Source organism: Hevea brasiliensis, unplaced genomic scaffold (genome assembly GCF_030052815.1).
Source record: "Hevea brasiliensis isolate MT/VB/25A 57/8 unplaced genomic scaffold, ASM3005281v1 Scaf25, whole genome shotgun sequence".
Lineage (NCBI taxonomy): Eukaryota > Viridiplantae > Streptophyta > Magnoliopsida > Malpighiales > Euphorbiaceae > Hevea > Hevea brasiliensis.
Genome location: NW_026614751.1, coordinates 3460 through 29642, shown reverse-complemented (window position 1 = coordinate 29642; position 26183 = coordinate 3460). Strand labels below are relative to the sequence as shown.

General features: G+C 36.3%; 2 protein-coding genes and 1 pseudogene across 2 annotated transcripts; 1 reads left to right on the top strand and 2 right to left on the bottom strand.

The window, feature by feature from the left end:
- Positions 1–9170: 9170 nt before the first annotated feature.
- Positions 9171–9773, bottom strand: LOC131176804 (uncharacterized). Its single transcript, XM_058141841.1, has 2 exons — positions 9378–9773; positions 9171–9286 (listed from the first exon to the last, which is right to left on the bottom strand). Exons 1-2 carry the CDS (start codon positions 9751–9753, stop codon positions 9243–9245), a joined length of 420 nt encoding a protein of 139 aa, XP_057997824.1. The 5' UTR covers positions 9754–9773; the 3' UTR covers positions 9171–9242.
- A 555-nt stretch (positions 9774–10328) lies between these two features.
- Positions 10329–11282, bottom strand: LOC131176802 (uncharacterized). Its single transcript, XM_058141840.1, has one exon. It carries the CDS (start codon positions 11280–11282, stop codon positions 10329–10331), a length of 954 nt encoding a protein of 317 aa, XP_057997823.1.
- A 9225-nt stretch (positions 11283–20507) lies between these two features.
- Positions 20508–24023, top strand: LOC110668612 (THO complex subunit 2-like; annotated as a pseudogene).
- The last annotated feature ends 2160 nt before the right edge of the window (positions 24024–26183 follow it).

The window sequence follows — 26183 nt, the reverse complement described above, 5'->3', positions numbered from 1 at the left end:
GCCATAACAAGCACCATAATTCAACAATAAAATTCCATAAACCAAACCATGAAACAACATTTTTTTGGTCCACACTTCAAATTGCCGAATTATAATCTTCTTCAATTAGCTTTCCAAGCTTCCAAAGTCAAGTGTACATTCACATACATTTAGTATACATCACCCAATTTATTCCTACACACATAAACACTTCATCAACACTTTAATCTACCATTTACATGTAAGGATAAACTGTTCTTATGGAGTTTCCATGGCTTCCAAAAATATACATCTCCCTTAAAACATCAAACTCCAAAAATCATTCCACAATTCAACTACCCATAACATCCACACAAACTTTAATGAAGCAAGCATCAAAAATAACTACTTACCACTTTGGAAACTCTTCAAAACTTCACCAAAACTTGATCTTCTTACTGCCTATCTACTGCCCAAGTGGTGTAGAATAATTTTAGTGAAGGGAGCTAGTGAAAAAATGGCTTGGATCATGCTTGCATGAAGGTTCTTCAACTTCGGCCATGGAGGAATTCATTCTTTAATTTCGGCTGGTCTTTGAGAGGTGAGGAAGATGAAGTATATTCTGTCCAAATGAAGGTTTAGTGGTCCACTTAAGTGAGTTAGTGGAGCACTATGTGAGATTTAATGTTAGTTTAATCTTAAATTCCCAATTTCTCACATTAAGCTCCCAATTTTTGCTACTTAAACTATGTACCACCAATTTAATTTTTCATGACATTTTCCAAGTGTAATATCATGTATTTTTAATGGACATTTAGGTCAAAGACAACTCAGTGTGTCAAATGACCACAATGGCCCTGTTCGGGTTGCATTCCAGATTTTTTGGTAATACCGAGTTTTGTCATTTTCTCGATTTCTCACTTTTCTTTGTACTAATTAATTAATTTTTCTTTGATATTTCTAATGGTATTTATACTTCAATAGACATTTATTTAAGTCCTAAAAATATTTTTCAGGGTTCTCCACGGTCCAGGGCTAGTCAACGGTCCACGCCGCAACTTCCCGGTGCGGTCACCCATCGCTAGGGTTCTCGGCTTGTTTAACTTGGTTACATTTTATTGCTATTATTTTTCCTTTGTTTTTCTTGTATTTTCTTTTCTTGTACTTCATTATTTTATGTCTCCTCACTCATATCTAAGTGTAGTTCTAGGCATCCTAGCTGTCCGGATAACACTGGTCACAGGAACAGTAGAACGCACTACCGAACATAGGGGTGTTACATCTATCATATGTGCCAAGTATGCTTCACACCCTTTTCTGATCATTCTTCTGGCTTGTGTAGCCGAAATGATATTTGATGGCAGTAAATGCCTCTCCCCATGTATTACCACATCACCGTACAGAGGGAGACCAAAAGTGACTGTCTTCAGTCTACAGTCAATCATGGCATGATGCCTGGCTAACCAATCCATGCCCAAGATAATATCATAATCTCTGAAGGGCATTTCAATCAAATCTTACAGGAAAACATGTCCTTGGATCACCAAAGGACAGTCTCCATAGATTCTGTTGACCCGAACCTCTTGTCCTAACGGACTAGTTACTAGCACTTCAAAACCCATTTGGACACATGGTATAGCAAGTGAACTGACTATGCTAGCACTAACATAGGAGTGGGTTGAACCCGGATCAAACAACACAAATACTTCTTGATCAGAGATAGAGAATGTACCAGCTACCACATCGAAAGTCTCAGCCTCTTCTCGCTGTCTCATCGTGTAAACTCTGGCTGAAGCACTTCCTCAGCCGATCGACCAACAGCACTGATCGCTCAAGCAAAGGCTCTACCTCTGCCTCTTCTTCTGCCAACAGGTTGTGAACCTCTGGGAGCAGGACTCTAAATAGATACTTCTGCAGTTGTAGGAGCTAGACCATATTTAGGAGCACTAGTGCAGTCTTTTGCTAAATGGCCCTTGCCTCCACAGTTAAAGCAGGCTCCCGTAGCCTAATAGCATTCTCCCCCATGAATCTTGCCACAAGTCTCACAGGGGCGGGTAGGATATGAACCCCTGCTTGACTGCTGACCAGACCTAGGGGGTCTCTGTCCAGAGAATCGACCCCTTCCAAATCTTCCACCTCGACCTCTGCTAGGTCCACCAAATTTCTTCCACTTCCCAGAAGTGAAGGAACGGAAGCGTGAAAAACACAAGTTTATACCATTGAATTCAAAAATTTTCACCTAGGGTCACATGCATCATGCAAGATTTATTTTTATCTATTTGATTTCAATGATAAACAACATATTAAAACTCTTTTAATATGTTTTTGGATATGTATTTTTCATTTAAGATTTTAAAATTAATCAGATTAATTTTAGAACCCTAGATTAAATCAAGAACGATTACACTAACCTCTTGATGCAATCGCGCTTTGAGATTCGCCTTTAGGACACCAGATGTTGTCCTCTAGCTTGTCCACACCAAGAACACCTATGGCAGCCCTTGAACAGCTTCTAAAGCCTTTTCTATTAATTAGAAATTCAAGTTCGCTTTTAAGAGATTAGAGATGTAAACAGGACACTAGAAATAATTTCTAGTGTTCTTAATTAAAGAGATTGATGGCTAATCTCTTTGAATTGATGAGAGATGAAGAGAAATAGCTGGAGAGGCTCAAAGTGGCGTGACAAATGAGAGGAGAGGCTGCTGGTTGTTTTTATTTTTCTCATAACAACAATTATATAGCTAGGTTAACACATTAAACCCTTGCCACATGTCACCCTTTGATTAGCTCTAGGTTTAAGTGACCCAATCACATTGTGCCAAGTGTCAAACCTATATTTAATCTTGATTTTAATCATATTACATGATTAAAAACATTTGGCAAGATTATGCATAATACCATGTGTCACACTGTGAAATGATCAAAATGCCCCTGTGTCTTAATTTTGAGTTCTTAACCCAAAATAAATATTTTTCTTCTTCTAATTAATTTATATCAAATATAAATTAATTAATTAATCTCTATTAATTAATTTCTCATTAATTAAATTCATATTTAAATACTTTAAATATAAATTTAACTTATATTATACATCCAATAATCTAGATTTGGTTTCAAGTCATGCTAGGGACTTTGCAATCTAATTGCAAACCAAACCTATTTAATTAATCAATTAAACTCTTTAATTAATTAATTAAATCATATTTAATTAGGTGATAACTTGTGTATGTGTGTGACTTACTAGGCTCATCAATAATTGGAAATGAGACATGAGATCAACTCTTAATATCATCATAACTCTGTCTTACCACAAATGATTTTTCTAAATCATTTTATGAACCTCATAGACCATGGTTAACACCTAGCATAGCATGCCATGGCCACCCAATTAGTAATAAGGTTTACCTTAAATAAACCTATAATCATATGTTACAATGCACTAGAATCTCTCTCATACAAAATCCCAACTTAAGCCGAGTCATGGTTTATGTCAAACTCCATTTGCTATGAATATTATGTTCTCTTTTAATTCCAGCTTGATTAAAAGATTTTTCTCATCGTAAACTCTTTTCTCAATAAATCTATCTGTCTCCGGCCAGAACTTGAAACATCAAGAACAATTAAATGAACATAGGATTTTATCTCTATTTACTTAGAGGAACAGATTCCATCTTGATCAACACCTACCTCCATATATAACTAGTAGGAGCCAACACATGCCCATATACCCATACACAAGCATAAGTATGAAAGCAAGATCAAACTCAAACTACCTATATATAAGATAACTGTATATCTCGTGTCTAAAGATTATATGCATCGATATGATTTATGACAAAACATTGACAAGAGTAAACTCCATGTGCTTGTCATAAGTGTCACTGGTTCGGCCTACTTATCATTTATAAGTGCCTATCATGTTTGTTATATAGCATGAGACTCACCATTCCATCTTATTTATATCTCATATAAATAACTTGGGAACAAACATGAATACAATCTTTCTGGATAAGTCATGTCCTTATTATGAAGTATCCTCGATTGTGAACCTATTTATGATACTTCGTGCTAGAAATATTGTCACTCATATTCTTAACAACTTAAGAATAATATTTCTAACAAAATATCAATGGACCTTTTCTATTACACATAAATATATTATGTAAACGGAAAAGTGGAAATGCCTTTATTAATAAAAATATGTACAAGATACATACTAAATGATATGCTCTAGGGCATACTACTAACAAGAAGTACCACCAGAACTTTGTTCAACTGATTTTTCCCCCTTGTCTTTCTCTGATTTTCAACTTTTTCTGATTTTTCTTTTGTTGGGGTCGCTTCTGTTTCAATTCTCTCTAACTCGAGTGCTTGAGACATGAGTTCTAAAAAATTGCTGTGTCTGAATCCCACAACTTGCATTCTCAAACTGGGCTTCAAACTAGTCTCAAATCTCTTGCACCTTTCCTTGCTGGTAGAAAGGAGACTCCCAGCATAATGGCTTAAGCGGGAGAACTCCCTCTCATATTCTGCCACTGATTTACTCCCTTGCTTTAGACTCAGAAATTCTTGCAACTTTTGATCCACATATGCATTTGGGATGTATTTTTGTCTGAATTCTCTGATGAAGTCATCCCAGGTCAGTACTGGTGGTTCAGCTAAGCTGTGGGGGATGGTCTTCCACCAATCATACGCATCCCCTTGCAGTAGCGATACTGAGTATTCAAACTTCAATTCATCTTGGCAGTGCAGCTTCTTAAACACTCTATCCATTCTTTCAAGCCATTGCTCTGCCTCAAACGGGTCTACTGTACCCTTAAATTCTGTGGCTCCATACTTCAATAACTTGTCATACTGTCTAGCTGGAGGCAGTGGTTGTGCCACAGGTGTTTAGGGTGGAGCTTGAGTAGGCATACCCCCAACCATTTGTTGAAATATCGCAGCCATCTGCTGTGTGAACTGTGAAGGAAACTGCGGCATTTGCAGGGCTGGTGCTACTGATGCACTGACATTCTGTAAAGCTGGGGCTTCCCCTTGTGCCTCAGCTTCAACAGATTGCTCGACTGAGTGATCCCCTTCTTCCATTTCAGTCAAAAATTAGGGTATCTCCTGAACAAATAACACAAGGAGATTTCCCTCCGTTAGTTCATATTTATGATGTAATGCACTGTATGTAACAGATAAGGACATTGAGCAATTGTACTTAACAAGTAAAGACACAAACTCACAAGTTAAAATATACTTCAAAAATTTTGCTCTGATACCACTAAAATATGTCACACCTTACCCATCTATAAGGCATAACATGATCCCGTAGAATACCTAATGAACTACCGAACTTCACCTACCGATAACTCATTAAGTACCCTTCAAGGGATTTTACAACAATTTTCTTACTTTTATAAGTGGTGAGCATTTTCTAATAGATATTAAAATAATTTATTCAAAGTTGAAAACTAGTTAAAATTTTTTGCCCATTTTATTTTTCCATAAATTTTATAAAAATTTCGGCAGAGTGCCGTCTGTATTTTGAGAAAACATTTCTTCAAATACCTGTAAAAAGCACTTCTAAATAATTTATCTCAACAATTTCCACAACTCCACAACAATCCCAACCAATTTCTCAAGTTTCAAAATTCAACAATCATCATTTCTCAAATTTCCAAAATTCAGTAATCATCAAAATACTATCAATCAATTTCATTCAAATTAAAATAAAATATTTCTATTCATATTTCATTGAAGACAAAATAATTTATATACACATCATACTAAAAATCTACATTAGGAAAATCCAAACTAAAATTTATTACAAACTTTATACAAATTTTGTACAAGCTGCTCAAGACCAATTTTACATGTCCATATATTTGTGTGCATTACATACATCAAAATAAATATTTACAGTCAGGGTATAATGTATACCCGATATAACTTCAAGGTAAGTTGCTCCACAATCCTCAGCAGCTCACTCTGCTGCTCCTCTAGTCTCTAAATCATGCAAAGAATAATAACCATCACGAGTACTAGGACTCAGTGGTGCACAACATACTAAAATAATTTTTATGCTGAGTTTAAATCATATTTATCCAAAAATTAGACTGAACATGCGAATTAAATACAAAACATGAATTATGAGATTTTACATTTCGAAGTATCAAAACACATTTCAATAAACCCACAGTTATATCATTCCATTCGGAACAAATATAATCTCAATAGCCAGAGGCTAAGGAGAAGTCACATCACAAGGCTAGCTAGCTCAAATATATGGATATCCATTCAATTTCTTCTTCTACTGGCACACACCTCAACACTTCAGCCAGAGAAGGAATCAAAATTCGAAATTGATTACCCCCATTAGTATACTAGTGAGGTGTTCAAATATATGGTCATGACACTGTGGCTTTAAAACTTATCTTAACAATTTACTAAACATTTATGCCATCTCAAATATACACAAATAACTTTCAACAATTTAAATCAAAAGCATAATAAATATTTCATCACAATGATGTCACAATTCAATATTTCAAATTATTCAAAACAATATGTAGAAGAAATTTATAGAAATTCTATGTTGTGCACAAACCTTAAGCGAGTCGCCTCTTGGCCTTGACTCGATTCCTCGGGTTCTTTCCCGGTGTTCTTTTCCACTGAAACACACATTTTCACAGTATTTCAGTATCATAACTTAGCATAAATCCAAAAATAAATTTAAATTCACTTTTACCTAGCTCTAATGTGCTAAACTTGATGTTCTTTAAATTTTGTGTTTCGGAGTTACTATTCACTACAATATTCAAGTCAATTTGTTGACTTTCTAAGGCTTAATAGGTATGGGAATTCCAACTTCACCCACATACCACATTTTGGTCACTAAATTTGTTGGTTTTGGTTGTTTACTCAAATTCTAAGTCTTTTAGGCAAATTTGCAAATTTTCAGTTTTAGTGTCTTAAGTTGCACTGTTCCATTGGTCATTTTTCTGTTAGAATTTGGCAGAACTTCCTTCATAGAAAATGTTCCCTATTATCTTAACTTTATTCTCCTTTTTGGATAACTCCAATTGGAGTTTTGTAGCTCAAGTTATAGCCATTTGAATCATGGTCACGGATTGACTTAACCCAGATTTTTGGGCAAATTCTGGTTTTAGCAGTTTTAGGTTACCGAATTTGGGTGGCCAAATGACTTGGTTAATGGCATAATTTGGGTTTGTGTTCTTCATGAAATTTTAGGTCTATATCTCAACTGTCCACTGGTAAAATTTCAGGTCATTTAGACCTGCCTAGCTCAAGTTATGGCCAAATGAACAAACACTATTTATTTGGTCATTTTTGTACAAGTCAGACTGAGAAAATCCGGATTTGGTCAATTTGTTCACTAGGTTTTGATCACTTTTTGGGCATGATTCCTAAATGAAAATTGTGTCATTTTGTGTCTATTTTCATTCCCAATTGGTCTCATACTAATTGGACTTCTAAATTTTCAGTTTTGGTCCCTCAAAAAGACCTTGGTCCTGCTACCAGCAGCATGACCACATTCAATCTGAATTTAACCTCAATTCAAACACTTCCAACACACTTCATTTGGTCACAAATGACCATTTCTCACTTCAAACTAGGTCAAATACATCATTTCACCATTTCTCCAAATTTTGTCTCCTAAACCCTAAGTGTCCAAAACCCTAGTTCACCAATTCATTGCATTTAACTAATTCAAGGTATTTAATCATAATCATTCAACACAATCAATCTCACATACACTTTTAAATCCAACAAATTCATGCATGCATATATCAAAACCCTAGTTGACCGAAATTCAACTTGGTCCTTCACAATTGTTTTTATTTTATTTTAAGTTTATTTCTAAGTTAGTTAAGCTATAAACACAACTAATAAACTAAATTTTGCAATTTAAATCACTAACCTCAACTTGGATGCTAATTCTTCAATTTCCTTCTTCTTTTCTTCTTTCTTTGGTGATCAATCTTCTTCTCAAGTGACTAAATCAAGTTCTAATAAGTTAAGTTGGGGTCAAAATAGGTTTAAATGGTTGAAAGAAAGCTTGGATTCAAGCTTTATGGTGTAACAATGGTGGTTTGAGGGAGAGGGAAGAGTGGCCGGCTTGGTTGGGAGAGAAGATGAGAGTGACTTCTTTTTTTTTTATGTTATTTTTGTCTTACTTAATAGATTTTTAACTTAGTCAAATTTGGTAGGAAAAATAATTTTAATTATGACATCATCATTGATGTCACCCATGATGTAATAACCTTTTTCTTTTCCTTTCTTTTTTTTTTTTAATTTTTTCATTAGTTCTTTAATTTAATTTTTGATTCTGAAATTTTCTTTTCTCTGATTTTATTTGACAGTTAGGTCAGGAGTCAGTTCTCGGGGTCAATTGACCAAATTGCCCTTCGCCAGTTTAACCCGATTTGCAAATAATTCAATATTTCTTCCGGCTCTCTAACCTAATTATTTGACTGGCTTAACAGTTCTTTTTCATGATTTTCTCTTTTCCACTGTGTTTGTAATAGTCTTAAGGACCGCGGCGTTATATTTTACGGTTCGAAATTTGAGTTTAAATCGACTTCGCAATCCTTCCCGAGAAGGTCACCCATCGCTGTGACTCTCGGCTCATTTGACTTCTTATGTTCTGTTTTTCTTATTTATATTTAACTAATTGGCAATTACTAATTATTTGTGTTCAGAGCTTATCTAGTTGTCTTAATTGTGGTTCTAATCCCCTTAATTATCCTGACCAACTCCGGTCACCGAAATAGTGAAATGTACCAAGCTATACAAATAGGGGTGTTACAATCTCAATTCATAACGAGATTCAGAAACTCTAGCTGCTCTACCAAAATCACCCCAGGTCAACACGTCATTCATGAAAACAAGAGAATCATCATCATCATCATCATCCCCATTGCCTTTTTCTAATTCACCAAGCAACCACTCATTACTTTTATTAATATTTGCTAAATCAACAGGTGTTGTGATATCCCCAAAAGTGTGTCGGCGTAGTAACGCTTTATTGTACTTCACATATACCAAATTGTTTAAGCGTTCTTGAAATAGTCGATTTCTTTTCTTGCTATGAAGCTGTCATTTATTTTACAGTAACAAATAAGTTAAACTTCAAACTCAAAAGCCTCAAGGTAAAATAACAAATTAAGAAATTTGTATATATATACATATATGTTACTTACATGCTCAAATACACTCTAATTTCTTTCACAACCACTTGCACTATATGGGAGACTTAGAACCTTTACAACAAACTTTTATAGGTTTGGAGTTAAAGAACCATATGTTTTCCACCAAGCAGCTATTAAAATATAGAACCAATGATTGTTAAATTCATGATATAAATTAATAAATGAGCAAAATGAAAAATTAATAAGAATTAAATTAATAACCTGGAGATTTGGTTGTTCTTCCTCTAATAGCAGAAGGAAAACCAAAGGTCCCTGCAGCTGCCTTGTATCTCTCAATTTCATCAAGAATCATGTCAACTTTTGCTAAATTTTTTTCTATTTTATGAATGCACGAAAGCAATCCTGTATTGACGTCTTCATTAGATTCAATTCTCATCTTATTTGGATAAAAAAATTCAGGATTCAAAAAGTATCCGGTAGCATGCAAAGGACGATGCAATTGAAGTGACCATCTCGCATCAATAATCTCAAAAATGCTCTTGTATTTCTCTTCATTGCCATTGAGTGAGTTGGCAATGGGTTCTTTAGCCTTATCCATGGCTTCATAAATATATCCTATGGCTGGTTTTTTTTTCATTATCAATAAGTCGAAGCACACGAACAAGAGGACCGAAAACCTTAAGAGCATAAACAACATGATTCTAGAAGGCAGGACTCAAAACCGTCCTTTCACACTTTTTTCCTTTCACCTCTTTAGCCCATTCATAAGTTGTCCAACTTTCCGAAGTAAACATTTTTCTAATGTTGGCTTTCTGAAGATGAATCCTTCCCAGTGCAATAAAAGCAGTAGCAAATCTAGTTTGCCCTGGCCTTAACAATTTTACTCCATTAGTAAACTTCCGCAACATATTTAGAACTCCTAAAGAGCCATATATTAAACCAGTAAGCTCAACAATTTTGCGGAATGTTTATTTGAAAACACGGATCTTAATGATATCCTCCAACATCAAATCTATACAATGCGTTGCACATGGAGTCCAGTATAGATGAGGAAAATTTGCTTCCAATATTCTCCCTATCATAAACAAGTAGAAAAATTCATTCCATTAATAATAAAAATAAAATGATATTTTTTTTTAGTAATTGAAAAAATTAAATAAAAATTTTACCTGCTGCAACATTATTTGATGCATTATCTCAGAATAACTTGAACTACTTTTTGGGACCATTGTCCATCAATTCTTTCTCAATCAAACTAGCCAACAATGCCGCTGTCTTTGATTCATCACTTGCATCAACTGATTTAATAAATACACTTCCCTTTGGACTATTAGCCAAGAAATTAATCAAGGTTCTCCCTTTTCTATCCGTCCATCCATCACACATCAATGTACATCCATAATTTTCCCATTCTTCTTTATGAGACTTGAGAAGATCATTTATGATTTGCACTTCTTTGTTAAGTAATTGAACTCTAACCTCATGAAAACTTAGAGGTTTCATTTCTCTCCCATAATTTCCAATTGCTCGAATCATTTCCCCAAAGCTATCATAATTCACAGCATTAAAAGCTATTCCCACATCATACATCCATCGTGTTATGGCAACACAAGCACGCTCCCTTAACTCCTTTTTAGCTGGACTATTTTCATCAATGGTAGTTTGCCTCATATTTTTTCCCGTAACAGTAGGTTTAGGGGAAAAATAACAGTCAATAGGCCCTCTACTACTTTGTGGTGGTAAAACTTTTGGTTTTTTTGAAGCACTAGTACTTGTAACCTCCAGTACTTGCCTTCTTCTTTCACTGCCAATTTCTAGCATCAACTCTTCCTCTTCCTCATTTTCATCTAATCCCAGTACTTCAACATCATCAAATTTAGGTGGTCTTTCCATATTCATAATTGATTTTTGCTCTCTTTTTTTAACAATGAATTCCTGCATTTGATTCCTTACATCTTCTGGACATTTTGGACACCGAACTACATTTTTGTAACTTCCAGCAAGATGTTGCTTGATTCTATTAATTCCTCCTTTATAAACTTTCATACAGTATATGCATTGAAGATCATTGGTATTATTTTCATTAACTTGAATTACATGTGCCCATCCTGGGTCCATTCTTTGACTACTAGCAGAAGATCCAGATGTATTATTCTTATCGCCCATTTATAATCTAACAAAAAAATTAACAAGAATAAAAAATAAATAAATTAACAACAAATTAACAATAGCCAATATAAATTAAATAAGTAATTAACAAGAATGATAAGTAAAAAGTAAAATAGTAAACTAATGAACAACAAATTAACAATGCCCATACAAATTAAACAATTAATTAATAAGAACAAAAAGTAAAATCATCAAATTAATAATAAATTAATAATACCATATAAAATAAACAACTAATTAACAACTAATGCGTAATTAACAAGACAAAAGTAAAACTAATTAATCTAACAACTAATTAACAATAATAAGTAAAAAGTAAACTAATTAACAACAAAGTAATAATGTCCAGATAAATTACACAATTACTTACCAAGAACAAAAAGAAAATAATCTAATTAACAATAAATTAATAATACCCATATAAAATAAACATCTAATATCTAATTAACAAGAAAAAAGCAAAATTAATCAAACTAAAACTAATTAACAAGAATAACAAGTAAAAGGTAAACTAATTAATAACAAATTAACAATTCCCATATAAATTAAACAATTAATCAACAATAATAAGAAGATAAAAAATCAAATTAACAATAAATTAATAATACTTATATAAAATAATTAATTAATTAACAAATAATGTCTAATTAACAAGGTAAAAAGTAAAACTAATCAAATTAACAAGAATAACAAATAAAAATTAAACTAATTACCAACAAATCAACAATACCCATATTAATTAATCAACTAATTAAACAAGAATACAAAGTTAAATAATCAATTTACCAATACCCATAAAATTTAAATAATTAATTAACAAGAATCAAAAATAAAATAATTAAATTAACAAATAAATAAATAATTAATAATAACTAATTAATAATAAGGAGGAGAAGGAAAAAAAATAAAAAATAAAAAGGGACTGTTGAAAGAAGAAGGAGAGGAGAGGGGAAAAAAATAAAAAATAAAAAATAGTGCCTGTACGCAGTAGCAAAGAAGAAAAGTGGAGGGAGAAAGCAAAAAAGAAAAAGACGTGAGAGAGAGATCGAACAGAGGAAAGAAGAAGAAGAAGAAGTCGTGAGAGAGAGAGATCGAAGCGAGGAAGAAGAAGAAGAAGAAGATAAGAGAGAGAGAGAGAGGGCGTACCTGTTCTGTCTTGAAAGGAAGAGGACCCTGCGATGATCCGTCCCTGTCATCGTGAAATCGAGGAAGAGAGCGGCTCTGCTGTCTTCGTGAGGTTGAGGAAAAAAGCGGCTCTGTTGTCTTCGTGAGGAAGTGGTGTGGCTGCATCAGGTAAGTAAGTGGTAGTTCTATTGATTTTTTTAATTTATAAAAAAAAAAAATTACCGTTGCTGTGAAGAGGCGTCGCCTCTCGCCTCTTCGGCCTGAGGCATCGCCTCCCCTAAGTCCAAAGCTGTTGGCCAATGAGGCGACAGAGCGCGCTCGCCTCGCGGCACTCGCCGGGTGCCTCGCCGCTTTGATAACACTAATTTCTGCAGTCCAACAAGATTGGAAAAATAAAACTGTCTGCTACTGGAAAGGACCTCATAGATGATGATAAACAAGGAGACATGACAATCGAGCTTTTTGCTGCTTTTGACATGGAAACTAAGGCTGTTGCTGAAAGGTCCTCAGAGCTTGAAAACAGTCAAACTTTGGGCTTGCCCGCGGGCTTTCTTTAAGTAGATGACTGGAGGTTTAGTGCTAAAACTCGTATTTTTTGGAATGGCTAAGAAAATCTCTTTTGCTTTTGCTTGTGGTTTATGATAATTATGCAGTATGCACATAATTTCTTTTTGCTTCTCCACAGTTATACTTTATCAGCTTTGCGCATTTGAATTGGATCAATTTGAGTCATTAGCTATGAAGGTTCTAATTAAATATTAATAACCACTTGTCTTATTTCTCTTGTCACCATTTGGCTTCAATTTTTAGAAGATTTGTACAATCACTTTGATACATAAATACAACAAGGATGGTAGAAAGGAATTTATATCACATGTTACTTATTTAACTTGTTCTTTTTAGGTTGCTCATTGATTGTAATATTGAGTCTTTGTTTAATTTTTGTTGAAGTTTCTTGTGATTCTGTAAAGCTATATATGCTTTCACTCAATTCAATTGCTATTCATACATCATTAGAGGACCTTTTTGTAAGTTTGAAAATGCTAAGAAGTTAATTTATTGACTGTAGACACCATATTTCGGCCGACCTTCAAAGTCATAACTTGAGAAATTGCGATTCAGTCGATCTCTCTTGTTAGCGTTTCAGCCGATCTCTCCTTCACGTTATTTTTCCGATCTCATCAATAAGACAAATATTTTCCGATCTCTCCTTCATGTTATTTTTTTTTCGATCTCATTAATGAGACAAATATTTTCCGATCTCTCCTTCACGATATTCTTCCGATCTCATCAATAAGTCAAATATTTTTCGATCTCTGGGATCAGTTTGGATTAACCCTCGGGCCATTCAATCGTCTGATCTGGTATGTTTATTTTCTAATCTCACTATGTTCGATGTTCCAAACCGGGGGTGATAAGTGTTTTACCCGATCTCTAAGTAATTCAGGGACCCAATAAATCCAAGTCATTTTTTTTCAATCTATCCGATCTCTTTTAACAATTAAGTTTGATGGTCGGTATTCATTCATATTTAGTTTGACATTTTTCGATCTCATTGGAAGCTGATCATAAAAACTTAAATTTATTGAAATTCAAGGGAAATTGTACAAGTCAATTGGCAAGAGGGTCTTCCCACCTGCTCTTCGCCATTCCTCTCTTCCTCGCCTCATGCTCTTCCTCGTTGTCGCCTTCGACCATCGGACGAGCTTCTATCCAAGTGAAGTCCTCTCGTGATAGTGCTTCCTCGCTCGCCAGGAGGTCGCTATGATCATTTACATAAGCTCCAGCTTCTCTCGCCACAACTTCCTCATCCATCACTTTAAGCGCTTTAGTGAATTGAGCGAGGTCAGTAGAACGCCTAGCCCGACCGTCTTCAAGCTCTCGCTCCAGTTCGGTAATCCTTTCTTCATAAGACTTCGCCTGATCTTCCACCTTGGCGATGTAATCATTGGCAGTGGAGAGTTGGGCTCTGGCGGTCGCTGCGTCTTGAACAGCTTTCATGATCTCCTGTCTCAAAAGGTGAGCCTTTTCTCTGATTACATGTTGATTCGCGATAGTCTCCAAACCTAGGCTCATCGTCTGAGTTAAGAGATCATCAATGCTATCCTCGGCCATCCTGTTTCTATCTTCCTAAAAATAGATAGTAGCGCCCAGGACCTTAGCCAGATTAGGATTGCCTAGAATTGAGCGATTCCTTTCCAAAGAATGAATGAGGATCTGAGCACCTCGGGAGAGCATCCTAACAGCTGGATGGGAAGGCCCCCCTTCTACAGTTGAAGAGACAGGAGGAGGCGGAGTTTTGACCCGCCGAGGCAGAGAGGGAATAACCTCTAGCTCCGGGGTCGGCTGCTCTGGAGGTCGGAATGGAGAGCTCGATGCTTCTACCTGGTCCCGCCTCTGTCGTGTAGCAGAGGCGCAGCCTTTCTTTATCTCTCGCACTTTCTCGAGCTCTTTTCACTTGCGGCTCTCTTTTACAGACTCGCTTCCCACCATACCTGCACAAAGAATAAGTTAGTGAGATCACTAAGGCTAAGAGACCAAGGGTCTAGATTATACCAGTCACGGGACCGAGGTCAGAGAGTTGTAGCTTGTAATCCTCATGCTGATCAGCCACATCATCCACCACTTCAGTTCACCATGACCGCATCCAAACATGAATATTTGTGAACGGTAGCCTGATTTTTCAACTCCTTCACCATGGCATCTTTACCTTTATTTAGAGCGATCTTCTTGGGCACTTGGGGGACCAAGTAATTCCAATTACGCGGGATCCCCTTAAAGCCATTCCTATCATTGCTTCTAAGTATGAAAAACCGATCTTTCTTGTTCTTCAACGAAGAAGGGAAATCGGTGAAGAGCCCGCAGTTCGGCTTGGCCTAGAAAAACCAGAATTCATCATCCCTTCTCCGGCAAGCCTATGCAATTCGCAAAAACTTTGACCGTAGGCTCTAGCTTCTTAGCTCGACAAAGACCTCTGAATGCTACTAGAGTTCGCTAGGAGTTTGAATGCACCTGAGCTACACTCACATGGTAGAATTCTAGAATAGCTTTATAAAATCCATCCAAGGGAAAACGGAGCCCGGCTTTTAGCTGCTCCTCATACACTATGATGAGATCTCCTTCCTCAAAGAAATGATCGGCTCGATGATCGCCATAGCATCTGATGAGTTCGTAAGAATTGATCGAGAGATTGTATTCTTGACTGATAGATTGGAGATCGGTCTCTTTAAGGATTAACAGAAGTTCATCAACAGGCAGGTTCTCTTTCCTCGAAGATGATGCTCGCTTGCCTAGTAGCTTGACCAAGAACTAATAATGGTTATGCTAGACCGCCCGCCGCCCAACCACATCGCTTTCTTCATACGTCCACAAAATCTAAACGGAAGGTGGACTCGCAACTCTCTGACCCTCGGTACCAATCATCTTCACAAAATAAAAATAAAATTGGTCGGAAGAAGATTAAAGCCCTTACCAGAGTATAAAACAGCGCCGGAAAACTTTAGAAAAAGGGAGAGTGTTGAAATCGCCAACAGGAGTCTAAGAATGACATAAGGGGGCAAGTGGCTACCCCCCTCCTTATTTATACCCGCTTGGGCATTAAATGCTCACACAACCCCAAGTGACGCATTGGTTAATGGGACCGAGCCATTCCAATAATACACCAAAAGAAAATTCCAGAAACATAATAAAGAGATGGGAAAAAAAAGATCGGTTATCGATAGATCATCAGATAAGATAGGTAGAATGGGGATCCGTCTAGGGATCAGATCCAACAGTTATTAGAGATCAGAATAATAATAAAAATGTAATAAGCAAACTCAATTTTAAATAATAGATTTCATTTCAAAAGGGTCAGATTACATCATTTGGGCGATCTCTCAAGGTCAGACTGCATCATTTGGGTGATCTCTCAAGGTCAAACTACATCATTTGGGCGATCTCTCAAGGTCGACATCATTTGGGTGATCTCTCAAGATCAACAATTACAAATGTCCCTACACTACATTCTATCTAACTCTGACTACTCCTAGAACCCAAAATGTCGCATAATAGGCCTATGTCAAAGCCTAGTCTTGTGGTGAATCAAAAGATGTGTTTGATCGTAAAGCCGAATAAGTACCGGATAGATGTCCAAATCGATGGGGTAACTATGACTCTCAAGACATCGGCGATGTCATTGTTTGTCATCAACTAGAACCGAATCGTAGTCGTGGCCCCGATATAGTTAGGAGCCAAATGAACTTCAAGAGGCGATCACCAACATCAAGATTGAAATTAGCACCACTTATTTGAGATCACCGCAGATCATATCAAGAAGCATTGAGATCTAAGACGGTAGTCATTTTGGACCCCGATTGGTAAATTAGTCCGGTCCTCTCGTTGTCATCAGCGATGCTCTAATAATTATGTGATCACCGAAATTATCCATTTTCAAGCGACGAGCAAAAAACATAATCGAAAAAGATTGAGCGTTGTCATGACAAGAAACTTCACGGAAAATTAAGAACCGAAAGCGGTACATTGGAAATTCACCAAAGGAGAGCGTGAAAATTATGGGTTCCTCTCCCGTATATATAGGGCCCTGGCATTTATTGTATGCAGAACCCGAAGTGGATTCATCGGAAATTGAGGAATTTATTGCTTTGACCAATATGGGTTGATCAAGAGGAGAGTTCGGAAAATGAGAGAAATCGGGTAAAACAAGGAATAACATATAGAGATCAGAAGTGATAGAGAAGCCCAACCGCTTCCAATCACGACCTTTGATTCACAAGTTTAACCCTTGTCATCGGATTCTAAGCAGTTAAAGCAGTCCAGTATAGCCCAATTTACATCGTTGATCACAATTGTAAGGACAAATTTGAAGCTCTTAGATCAAAAGCAAATAACAGAATCAGCGCCTTTTGTTCCTAGCCTTTGGATCCATCTTGTAAGGCAAGACCCTTGACCGTTGGATTAAGGGGTGAAAGGACAGAAATTCTGAATGGAATCCCAACAATCAATTTTGATTCTCTTTAATTCTAGAACGTCGAATTGTGTCCTATTGAATCTAGGCCTTCCGTCTCCTCCTCTTGAAATCCTGACCCTCTATTCTGAGCGCCCATTCCCTATAAAACTTGCATGCGATACTGTAGGAGGGGGTGGTGATTATCATGGAAGAAAACTCTGAATTTCAATATAGCCTCATTATCTTAAATTCTTCAGAAACTTTAGAAACTAGTTTTCTAAAGTATCTCAAGGAAAGGGCTATAAACCTATTGATTCACACTTTCAGTACTCGCACATTCCCTAGCATACTTAACCTCATTCCCATCACTGAGATTGCGATTCTCATCACTTTAGGTCGGCTCAAGTCTCTCCTCTGCTCCAGTCTCAAGCCTCCTAAGATTTGCTGAGGTCGGTGTTGGCTCACCCGTCATCCCAGCTTTCTACAGGTATGCGTTTGACTTGTCGCTTATTAAATACCTTTGCTTTGTTTTCATGAGTGTCTTCTTTCTTTAAATATCTATCACATCGAGTCTTAAAAGAGATTTCCTTAGCTCCAACCAGTTTTTTTTTTTATCTTTCGCAAATTTTATTTTCATCATCGCATCATTTTTTTATTTCCCTTGAAAACAAATGTTCGGGTCATCAACGTTTCATAATTACTCCAAAGAGTACAGGTAAAAGTGCTGATATTATAACTTTTAGCCCAAATAAATGAAAAAGGAGAAAATGAGCGCAACTCAAATAGCCATAGAAAGGTCAGAATAGGCTGATAGGATCGATATGAGAAAATGAGTTATAACATCAGACGACAAGACAGTAGATTGGAAACCAAAACAAGTTCGAGCCTTGGGCGAGTGACAAAGAGGACAAACTCTGAAGCCAGAGAGTCTGGATACAACAATCGTGCGAAAGATCGGCAAGAAATTCGGCCCAACATCCATTCATTTACGAAAATCCCATAGACCAGGAAAAACCTTTCTCAAGGGTTTCCTGCGTCTGGTAATTTTTCCAATATTTAGAGATCGGGAGAGAGTTCTTACCCGAGTTCTCAGCTCAAATTTTAATAAAATATGTCAAGAGATCAAGAGAGAGTTTTTACCTGAGTTCTCAGCTTAAATTTTCATAAAAAGATGTCAAGAGATCAGGAGAGAGTTCTTACCCGAGTTCTCAGCTTAAATTTTCATCAAAATATGTCAAGAGATCGGGAGAGAGTTCTTCCCCAATTTTTCAGCTCAAATTTTTAATAAAATATGTCAAGAGATCAGGAGAGAGTTCTTACCCGAGTTCTCAGCTTAAATTTTCATCAAAATATGTCAAGAGATCGGGAGAGAATTCTTATCCGAGTTCTCAGCTCAAATTTTTAGCAAAATATATTAAGAGATCGAGAGAGAGTTCTTACCCGAGTTCTCAGCATAAGATTTAACAAAATATACTAAAAGATCGGGAGAGAGTCCTCCTTTAAATTCTCCACTAAAATTCTAATATAATGTCTCTGATCGGGAGAAAATTCTTCCCTTTCTAACCCCAAATGCTTTTATTATGAAACTCTTTATATGCTTTTAAACAACGGGTCTGCAGGAGAGTTCTTCCAAAGTATCCCGAATATTACGCTGAGGCCCGATGGAGAGTCCTCCTCAAGGCACTCATATTTATAAGGTAAAATTCCCCCTAAAAATAACAACTTCACTACCCATCCTCAAAATAACCATTATGCAACACTTGTTCACTGAAGGGTCATCCTATATACTCGTGTACTTGGGCAACCTGTAATAGTGAAATATTAAATATCTCTTTTGTCAATACAAAGGGTTAACATTACAACTCTAGCCCCAAACTATCAATTTTAATTTATGAAGAGCACATCATTGTTCACGCCTCGTTGAGGGACGAGGTGGGGTGCCTAATGATTCTCACCTGTATATGGACCCCGAACCTAGAATCTCTGTTTTTGAAGTAGTTTTAAATTTATTTTTGCAAGAGGTTTTTTTTAATTTCCCTCAAAATTAAAGTGATGACTCCTCACTTTCTCCACTTCGGTAAGAATCGTCCGGCGACCGCAAAACCCTTACGATATTGACTGACAGTGATTGATTTATAAATAAATACATGATAAATGTTCTGTTTGTCATTAATGGTCCTTGGGAATTCTGCCCTTTTTCACCTAAGGAATGTTGGAATAATTCATTGTGTTTTGTTCTTTTTCATTATGCCTTGTGCAATGGTTTCTGTTGGGAATATACAAGTGTGGAATTCCCGCATCGGAAAAAGATGGGATGAATGAGAGACATATAAGTGGGAAGGACCCATAGACTCATTGTCTTAAGGTTTTGGGTTGGATGTGGTGTCAAGCCCATGAGTGTATTCTTTCATAAGACCTATCAAGAAGGATTCTCCTCAGGTGCTTTGGGCTTCTCAGATCTCTAACAAGTGGAGCCTTGGTTTGGCAGGGGATGGGTATGAAAATGGTGGTCAGTGATTCTCATAATGCTCTGACATGTGGATGAAAGAGTCAAGTGATTCCTGGTAGGCCCAATGGAGCAAGAAGACACTCTTCTGGTAGACTCCCTAGATCTCTAACAGTTTCCTTTGTTACTTACTTATAATTTATTTATAGATATAGGTCTATAGCCTATACATATATGTTTTATGAATGTTATGTTTATCATGCATAGTTGTACCCTTTACCCCAAAGGAATGATTGAATATTCTATCATTGCTTGCTTTTTAAAAAAAAAAATTTACATTTAAATATTTTTCCTCATGCAGAACTTTATAGCCCTATTTAATTGAGATTGATAGTTTATTTATGTGTTATTGTGCTCTATATGACATCTCTTGTCTCAGGTATCATGCTCACATACTGTTTGATCATCTCTCTTCACCAAATCCAGTGGCACATGTTCAAATATGCAATGCATTGTCTAGGTAAATTGAATGCACACCAAGATTGGCGTGTTGACTTGAGAAAGGATTTTTTGGACTAGAATTCTTTTTAACCCATTATTAGCACCACTAGATGTGTGCATTAGCTTTTTTGATAACTCTGTCATGCTTATGTTCGGGCTTGTTGAAAAGTTAGTCTCAGCAGCATATGATATCATTCGTCAAATGCATCTCCAAAATTTTGGGTCTTCTTCAGGGGCTGGCATTGATTCTAAGGACACAATTAGTTCTCTTGGCCATAGGTCATTCGTTGATCTTACCAAAGAGCTTTTTCAAATGCTTGCGACTATTGGACCTTATCTTTACCGTGATATAATATTGCTGCAGAAGGTACATATTTTCTTATATTCATTAAAATCTTTGTCGTGAATGGTCAGATGTTCAACACCGCTTCCTCATCGCAGCTAGAACATCAAGATCAGTGGCGAATCAATAGCAAATGGAAGAATAATCAAATAGAATACCGTATGAAAGCACAAAGAGTCGCCTCAGAACTCTACAGAATCTGAGGTATTTTATTTTATGAAATGTGTTATTTGTTATGTATGGATGTGCTTCATAATTGTTATTGGTTTCTCTGTGTTTAGGTGAAATCAGTGTTATTAAAAGCGATAAAAGGCACCAGGCAAGGCGCTAGGCGAGGCAAGGCGAGGCCATGGCGCCTCGCCTGGCTGAGGCGAGGCAACTTGAAGGAGGTGCGCCCCTGAGATTGCTGAGGAGAGGGGCGCTGGGCAACCAAGGCGTCGCCTGATTGAAGAAAGTCTATTTTCCCTTTTTCTATTTTTTTTAAATAGCATAAAAATACAAAAAAAAAAAGGAACCCTAAACTCACGCCCCCAATAGACTTGCAGAACTGCACCAGACCAAGTATTTTTCCTTTCTCTCTCTCTCTCTCTCTCTCTCTCTCTCTGCCTTCTTCACCTTCTTTCCTCTCCTTCTCCTCTATTCTTCTTTTGTATTCTTCTCCCCTCTCACCTGTTATTTTCCTCTTACCAACAGACTTGGAGAATGCTATTTTTTCTCTTCTCTCCTACTTATTTTCCCTTTTTTTTTCCTTTTATTTTTTTTCTTATCTTTTCTATGCTTTCTTCTCTTACAAACAGTTACGCCATTTTTATCAAGCAGTAGCACTTTTTTTTTGTTAAATTGTTGTTTCATATTGTTTATTATATGGGCACAGTGATATGCATTTTGTTATTGTCAATTTTTATATGATTTTTATTAAATGGATAATGCAAATCTCATTTAGAATGGTTAATTAATTTAATTTTAAAATGGTTTAGGTTCCATTAATGGGAAGTTTGATATGCTCCTCTTGGTTTAGGATAAAAAGCTATTGTGCATTTGCAAATGGTAATTTAATGTGCTTTTTTACTTATTAAACCAGTTAAATGAATGAATTTTTATGTTAGAAGCATATATATATATTAGGCAATTTAGGTTACAACGCCTTGCTTCAAAAAGACCCTCGCCTCGCCTCTCGCCTAAGGCCATGGGATACCTTATCGCCTTAGTGTTGCCTTTCGCCTTAATAACTTTGGGTGAAATCACTTGCCTTTAGATTGGCGTGTATAGAAAATAAGAGCCATCTGATTTTAAGTTATTTACCGTTGATTACTGCAACAGAGGAATCATCATGGTTAAACATGTGGTGAAGGGTGCCTACTTAAATTGCCTGTTTATTTCTGTTGTTTATCAATTTGTTAATTTTCTGTGTCTTAACTATCATGTTTACATTGTCATAAAAAAAAAAAAAAAAAGACTATCATGTTTACATTCTTAACTAGTACACATGCTTATAAATACACACTAATATTTTGTCTCTGCCCATTGTGTCACCAATTTTTCAGACGGATCCTGCACATCATTGAGTTGCCAACTCAATAAACATCCAAAGAAAATAAATTGGGGACTAAAATAAAAAGGAAATGGGACTCACCACCAATTTTTATGCTGGTGCCGTTGGATCACTTAAAATTATTAGTCTGTGTTATCAAAGATGGGTCCATGGTTTAAATTTTGTTGGATCTTTTCTTGGTGAAGTAGCATTAATGGTATAATGCATATTATGTCCAGCCTTTCAGTTAGTAGAAAGAATATTTAAGGGGTGTAATCAATATCAAACATTAGTCCTAATTTCTCAACTTATGAAGTTTTGCACTTCTGTTAATCATTGTAGATAGGAGGAGGTAAGGATGCCGTTATTGGCTAGAAAAACAAAATTTGATCAATTATCATATAGTTATTAGGTGGCTTTAGCTGCATGAATCATTTATCTGTTTATTTTTGTAAATTCTTTTATTGAAGGGTTAGACTTACCCTTGATCTACAATCTAACTCTATTTGTTTAAAATGTGGAAGGATTTATTATGTTCTATTTTTTGTTAATATTGTTATTATAATTATATTCTTTATTTGTTGGGCAGGTGAAAGCTTCAGCAAAACAGTCAATACCTGCTGGATCAATTAAAACACCTAAACAAGATCTTGCAAAAGAAGACTCCAAATCTGGAAAAGCAGTGGGCAGAACTCCTAGCACTTCGTCCGGTGACAAAGATATCCCTTCTCATTTGTTAGAAGGAAGGCAAGGAAATGTTATTAATGTTTCTTCTGCAATCACATCTAATGGTAATGCAGTTTCCACAACAGCAAGAGGCTTGACATCATCTGCAAGAACCTTTGATGGTCATGGTGGTGAATTAAAGGTAGATAATGGAGCTGCCAAATCTGTGGTAAAAGATGATGTTACTAAAGGTGGTGATATTCAAAAGCAGCCTCCTAGACTTGTTCACGCTCCCAAGCATGATAGTTCTCTTGTGACAACAAAGTCTGGTGATAAGCTGCAAAGGAGAACAAGTCCTGCAAAAGATCCTGACAGATTAAGCAAACGCTGGGAAGGTGATAGTGAATTGAGAGATTTAGAGGGTGAAGTTCGCTTCTCTAACAGGGAGAGGCCCATGGATGCTCGATTAGTGGATCTTGACAAGACAGGAACTGATGAACAAAGTATGCATAGAAGCATATATAAAGTTATGGATAGATTAAAAGATAAAGGCAATGAGAGATATGACAGGGAATATAGTGAAAGATCAGAGCATCCTGATAAGTCTCGTGGAGATGATATTTTATTGGAAAGATCAACAGACAGGTCAATGGAAAGATATGGAAGAGAGAATTCAGTAGAGAGAGGGCAGGAGAGAGGTGCTGATAGGAATTTTGACTGGCCCTCTGACAAAGCTAAGCATGAACGAAATAAGGATGACCGAAGCAAGCTGCGCTATGGTGATACATCCATGGTAAAATCTCATGATGACGACCGATTTTATGGGCAAAACTTGCCACCTCCACCACCCTTGCCTCCTCATGTGGTTCCCCAATCTGTTAATTCTGGTAGACGAGATGAAGACGCTGATAGAAGTTTTGGAACTACCAGGCATACTCAGAGGCTTTCTCCTAGGCATGAGAAGAAAGAAAGGCGACACTCAGAAGAAATTCTTTGGTTTCACAACATGATGCAAAGCATAGGAGAGAAGATGATTTTTGAGAGAGAAAGCGAGAAGAGCGAGAGGGACTGTTAATGAAGGTATGTATTAGGTGTTGACTATTTATTCTATTTTCATTTAGGATTATTTGATGGGATTTGGTGACATGCAGAAATGGACTGCATTTGACCCAGTTTAACTTTCCATTCCTCCCTCTTCTTGTGGGGTGGGGTAACTGTAATTTGGTTGCTTGCTGGATTGCATTGGCTTGAATTGGGTTGGTGTTAAGCCCATAATGAATTAATGTGTGTTGATGTTTGTGGCTCCTTTGTTCTTGTTTTTGGTTCACAAGTATCCTAAAAGTAGACAACGATGCATGGAATTTGAACAATGTATAGCTTGGCTTGTTTAATAAATAAGCAGAGCTTGAGCCTAGATGACAAAGTGTCCTAAGATGCTAACTTTTTTTTCACTTTTTTACTGCACTTAGAAGACTGAAGGTTTTTGCTTATCTTAGCAATGATAGACATGGAGGAGAGGGAAAGAGAAAGGGAGAGGGAGAGAGAGAAAGTGAACCTTTTTGAAGGAGGAAATGGATATTAGTGCCGCCTCTAAGAGACGTAAACTTAAAAGAGAGCAGTTATCATTGGGGGAAGCTGGTGAGTATTCTCCAGTTGCTCCACCACCTCCACCTCTTCCTATTGGTATGTCACAATCTTATGATGGGAGAGATAGGGGAGATAGAAAAGGAGCCATGATCTAGCGTGCAGGTTACTTCTATGAACCTCCAATGAGGATTCATGGTAAAGAAGCAGCCAACAAGATGACTCGTCATGATGCAGATCCGTATCCTTGAATCTCATTCTTAAGAATGCATTCATGATTTATGCGTATGCACCATATTTAAGAATACAAATGCATATTCTGTTAAACTATGCTCAAGCTGTGCTTATGATGGCTATCTTCCTATGAAAATCTAGTTTTTGTTTTCTTCAAAGAGATCCAAGTAGTACTTGGTCTTGAACTGGACCCACTTGGACAATTGCCCTAAAAACTGGGGCATGGCTGGACTTGGCTTGAACATGTGGCCTCAAATCCGATTATGGTCTTTAATGGACAGTGTGTGTGTGTGTATATATATATATATATATATGTATATATCTTTAATGGACAGTGTGTGTGTATATATATATATATATATATATGTATATGTATATATATATATATGTGTATATGTATATGTATATGTATATATATATATGTGTATATGTATATATACATATACATATATGTGTATGTACATATACATATATGTGTATGTACATATACATACATGTACATGTACATACATGTACATATACATACATGTACATGTACATATACATATATGTATATATATATATATATATATATATATATGTATATCATGAAATTTATGTTAGGCTTGATTATATTTTTGAAGCGTATTAATTACCTGAAATTCTAGTCCTTAATCCGGTTATAGGATGTATGACCGAGAATGGGATGATGGCAAGAGGCAAAGAGCAGAACAAAAGTGGATGCACAGGAAGCACGGTGGTGGAAACAGATCAAGACTAACAGTTTGGGTGCATCAACATGGGTTTATGTGATTTCTTGAGTTCCTTTTAGCACTTACATTTCCTCGTTAAATTGTACCGCACTAGCTATTATGGCACATGATTTTGGTGGTTCTTGTATAGAAGTTTATTAACCGAGATTGATCAATGCCATTTCGCATGATACGTTATATTCGAGCAATCAGAGACTATATAGTAGTTTTATCTTACTAAATGTTTCTCTTCTAAATTCTATACCAAGTGTAAAAAAATTTGAGAAACATTTTAAATGAATTACGATATCATCATTAATGGTATGAGGCCTTTTGTTTTGTCGCTACGGATTGATCATATCAATGTTTCATCAAATCAAAGGTTATGTAAAATGGCATTGTCCACTAGGAATCATTTATAATTTATAAATAAACTTCTAATCTCCTATACGATGCATCTAAATTAATCAAAAACAACCATAGTAAACTAATCTCCACCAATTCTCGGTTACAATGACATGTTTTATCAATCACATTCTTCAAAAGCTATGGATTAATGTCTTCTTCTACAATCGCCATGGATATTCAGGATTACTCGACCGCCCATTCGTGCAATTTGGCGTAATAATAAGGTTGACAAGACGGATTGAATGCATTATTAGGATTATATACTTGCATCTGCCATTGATTGTTCTTTTCTGCGTTTGAGTCTTTCCCAAGAACTTCACATCCATAGCCATTGCTAAATCCAGTAGGGTTTATCGAGTAGTTGTTGATAGGAATACTTGG

Bases quoted from the DNA above. Each gene is read 5' to 3' on its own strand.
- LOC131176804 (XM_058141841.1), bottom strand. From the start codon at position 9,753: ATGAAAAAAAAACCAGCCATAGGATATATTTATGAAGCCATGGATAAG. The intron at 9,287-9,377 runs GTTATTAATTTA...ATATTTTAATAG, and splicing joins AAGAACAACCAAATCTCCAG to CTGCTTGGTGGAAAACATAT.
- LOC131176802 (XM_058141840.1), bottom strand. From the start codon at position 11,282: ATGGGCGATAAGAATAATACATCTGGATCTTCTGCTAGTAGTCAAAGA.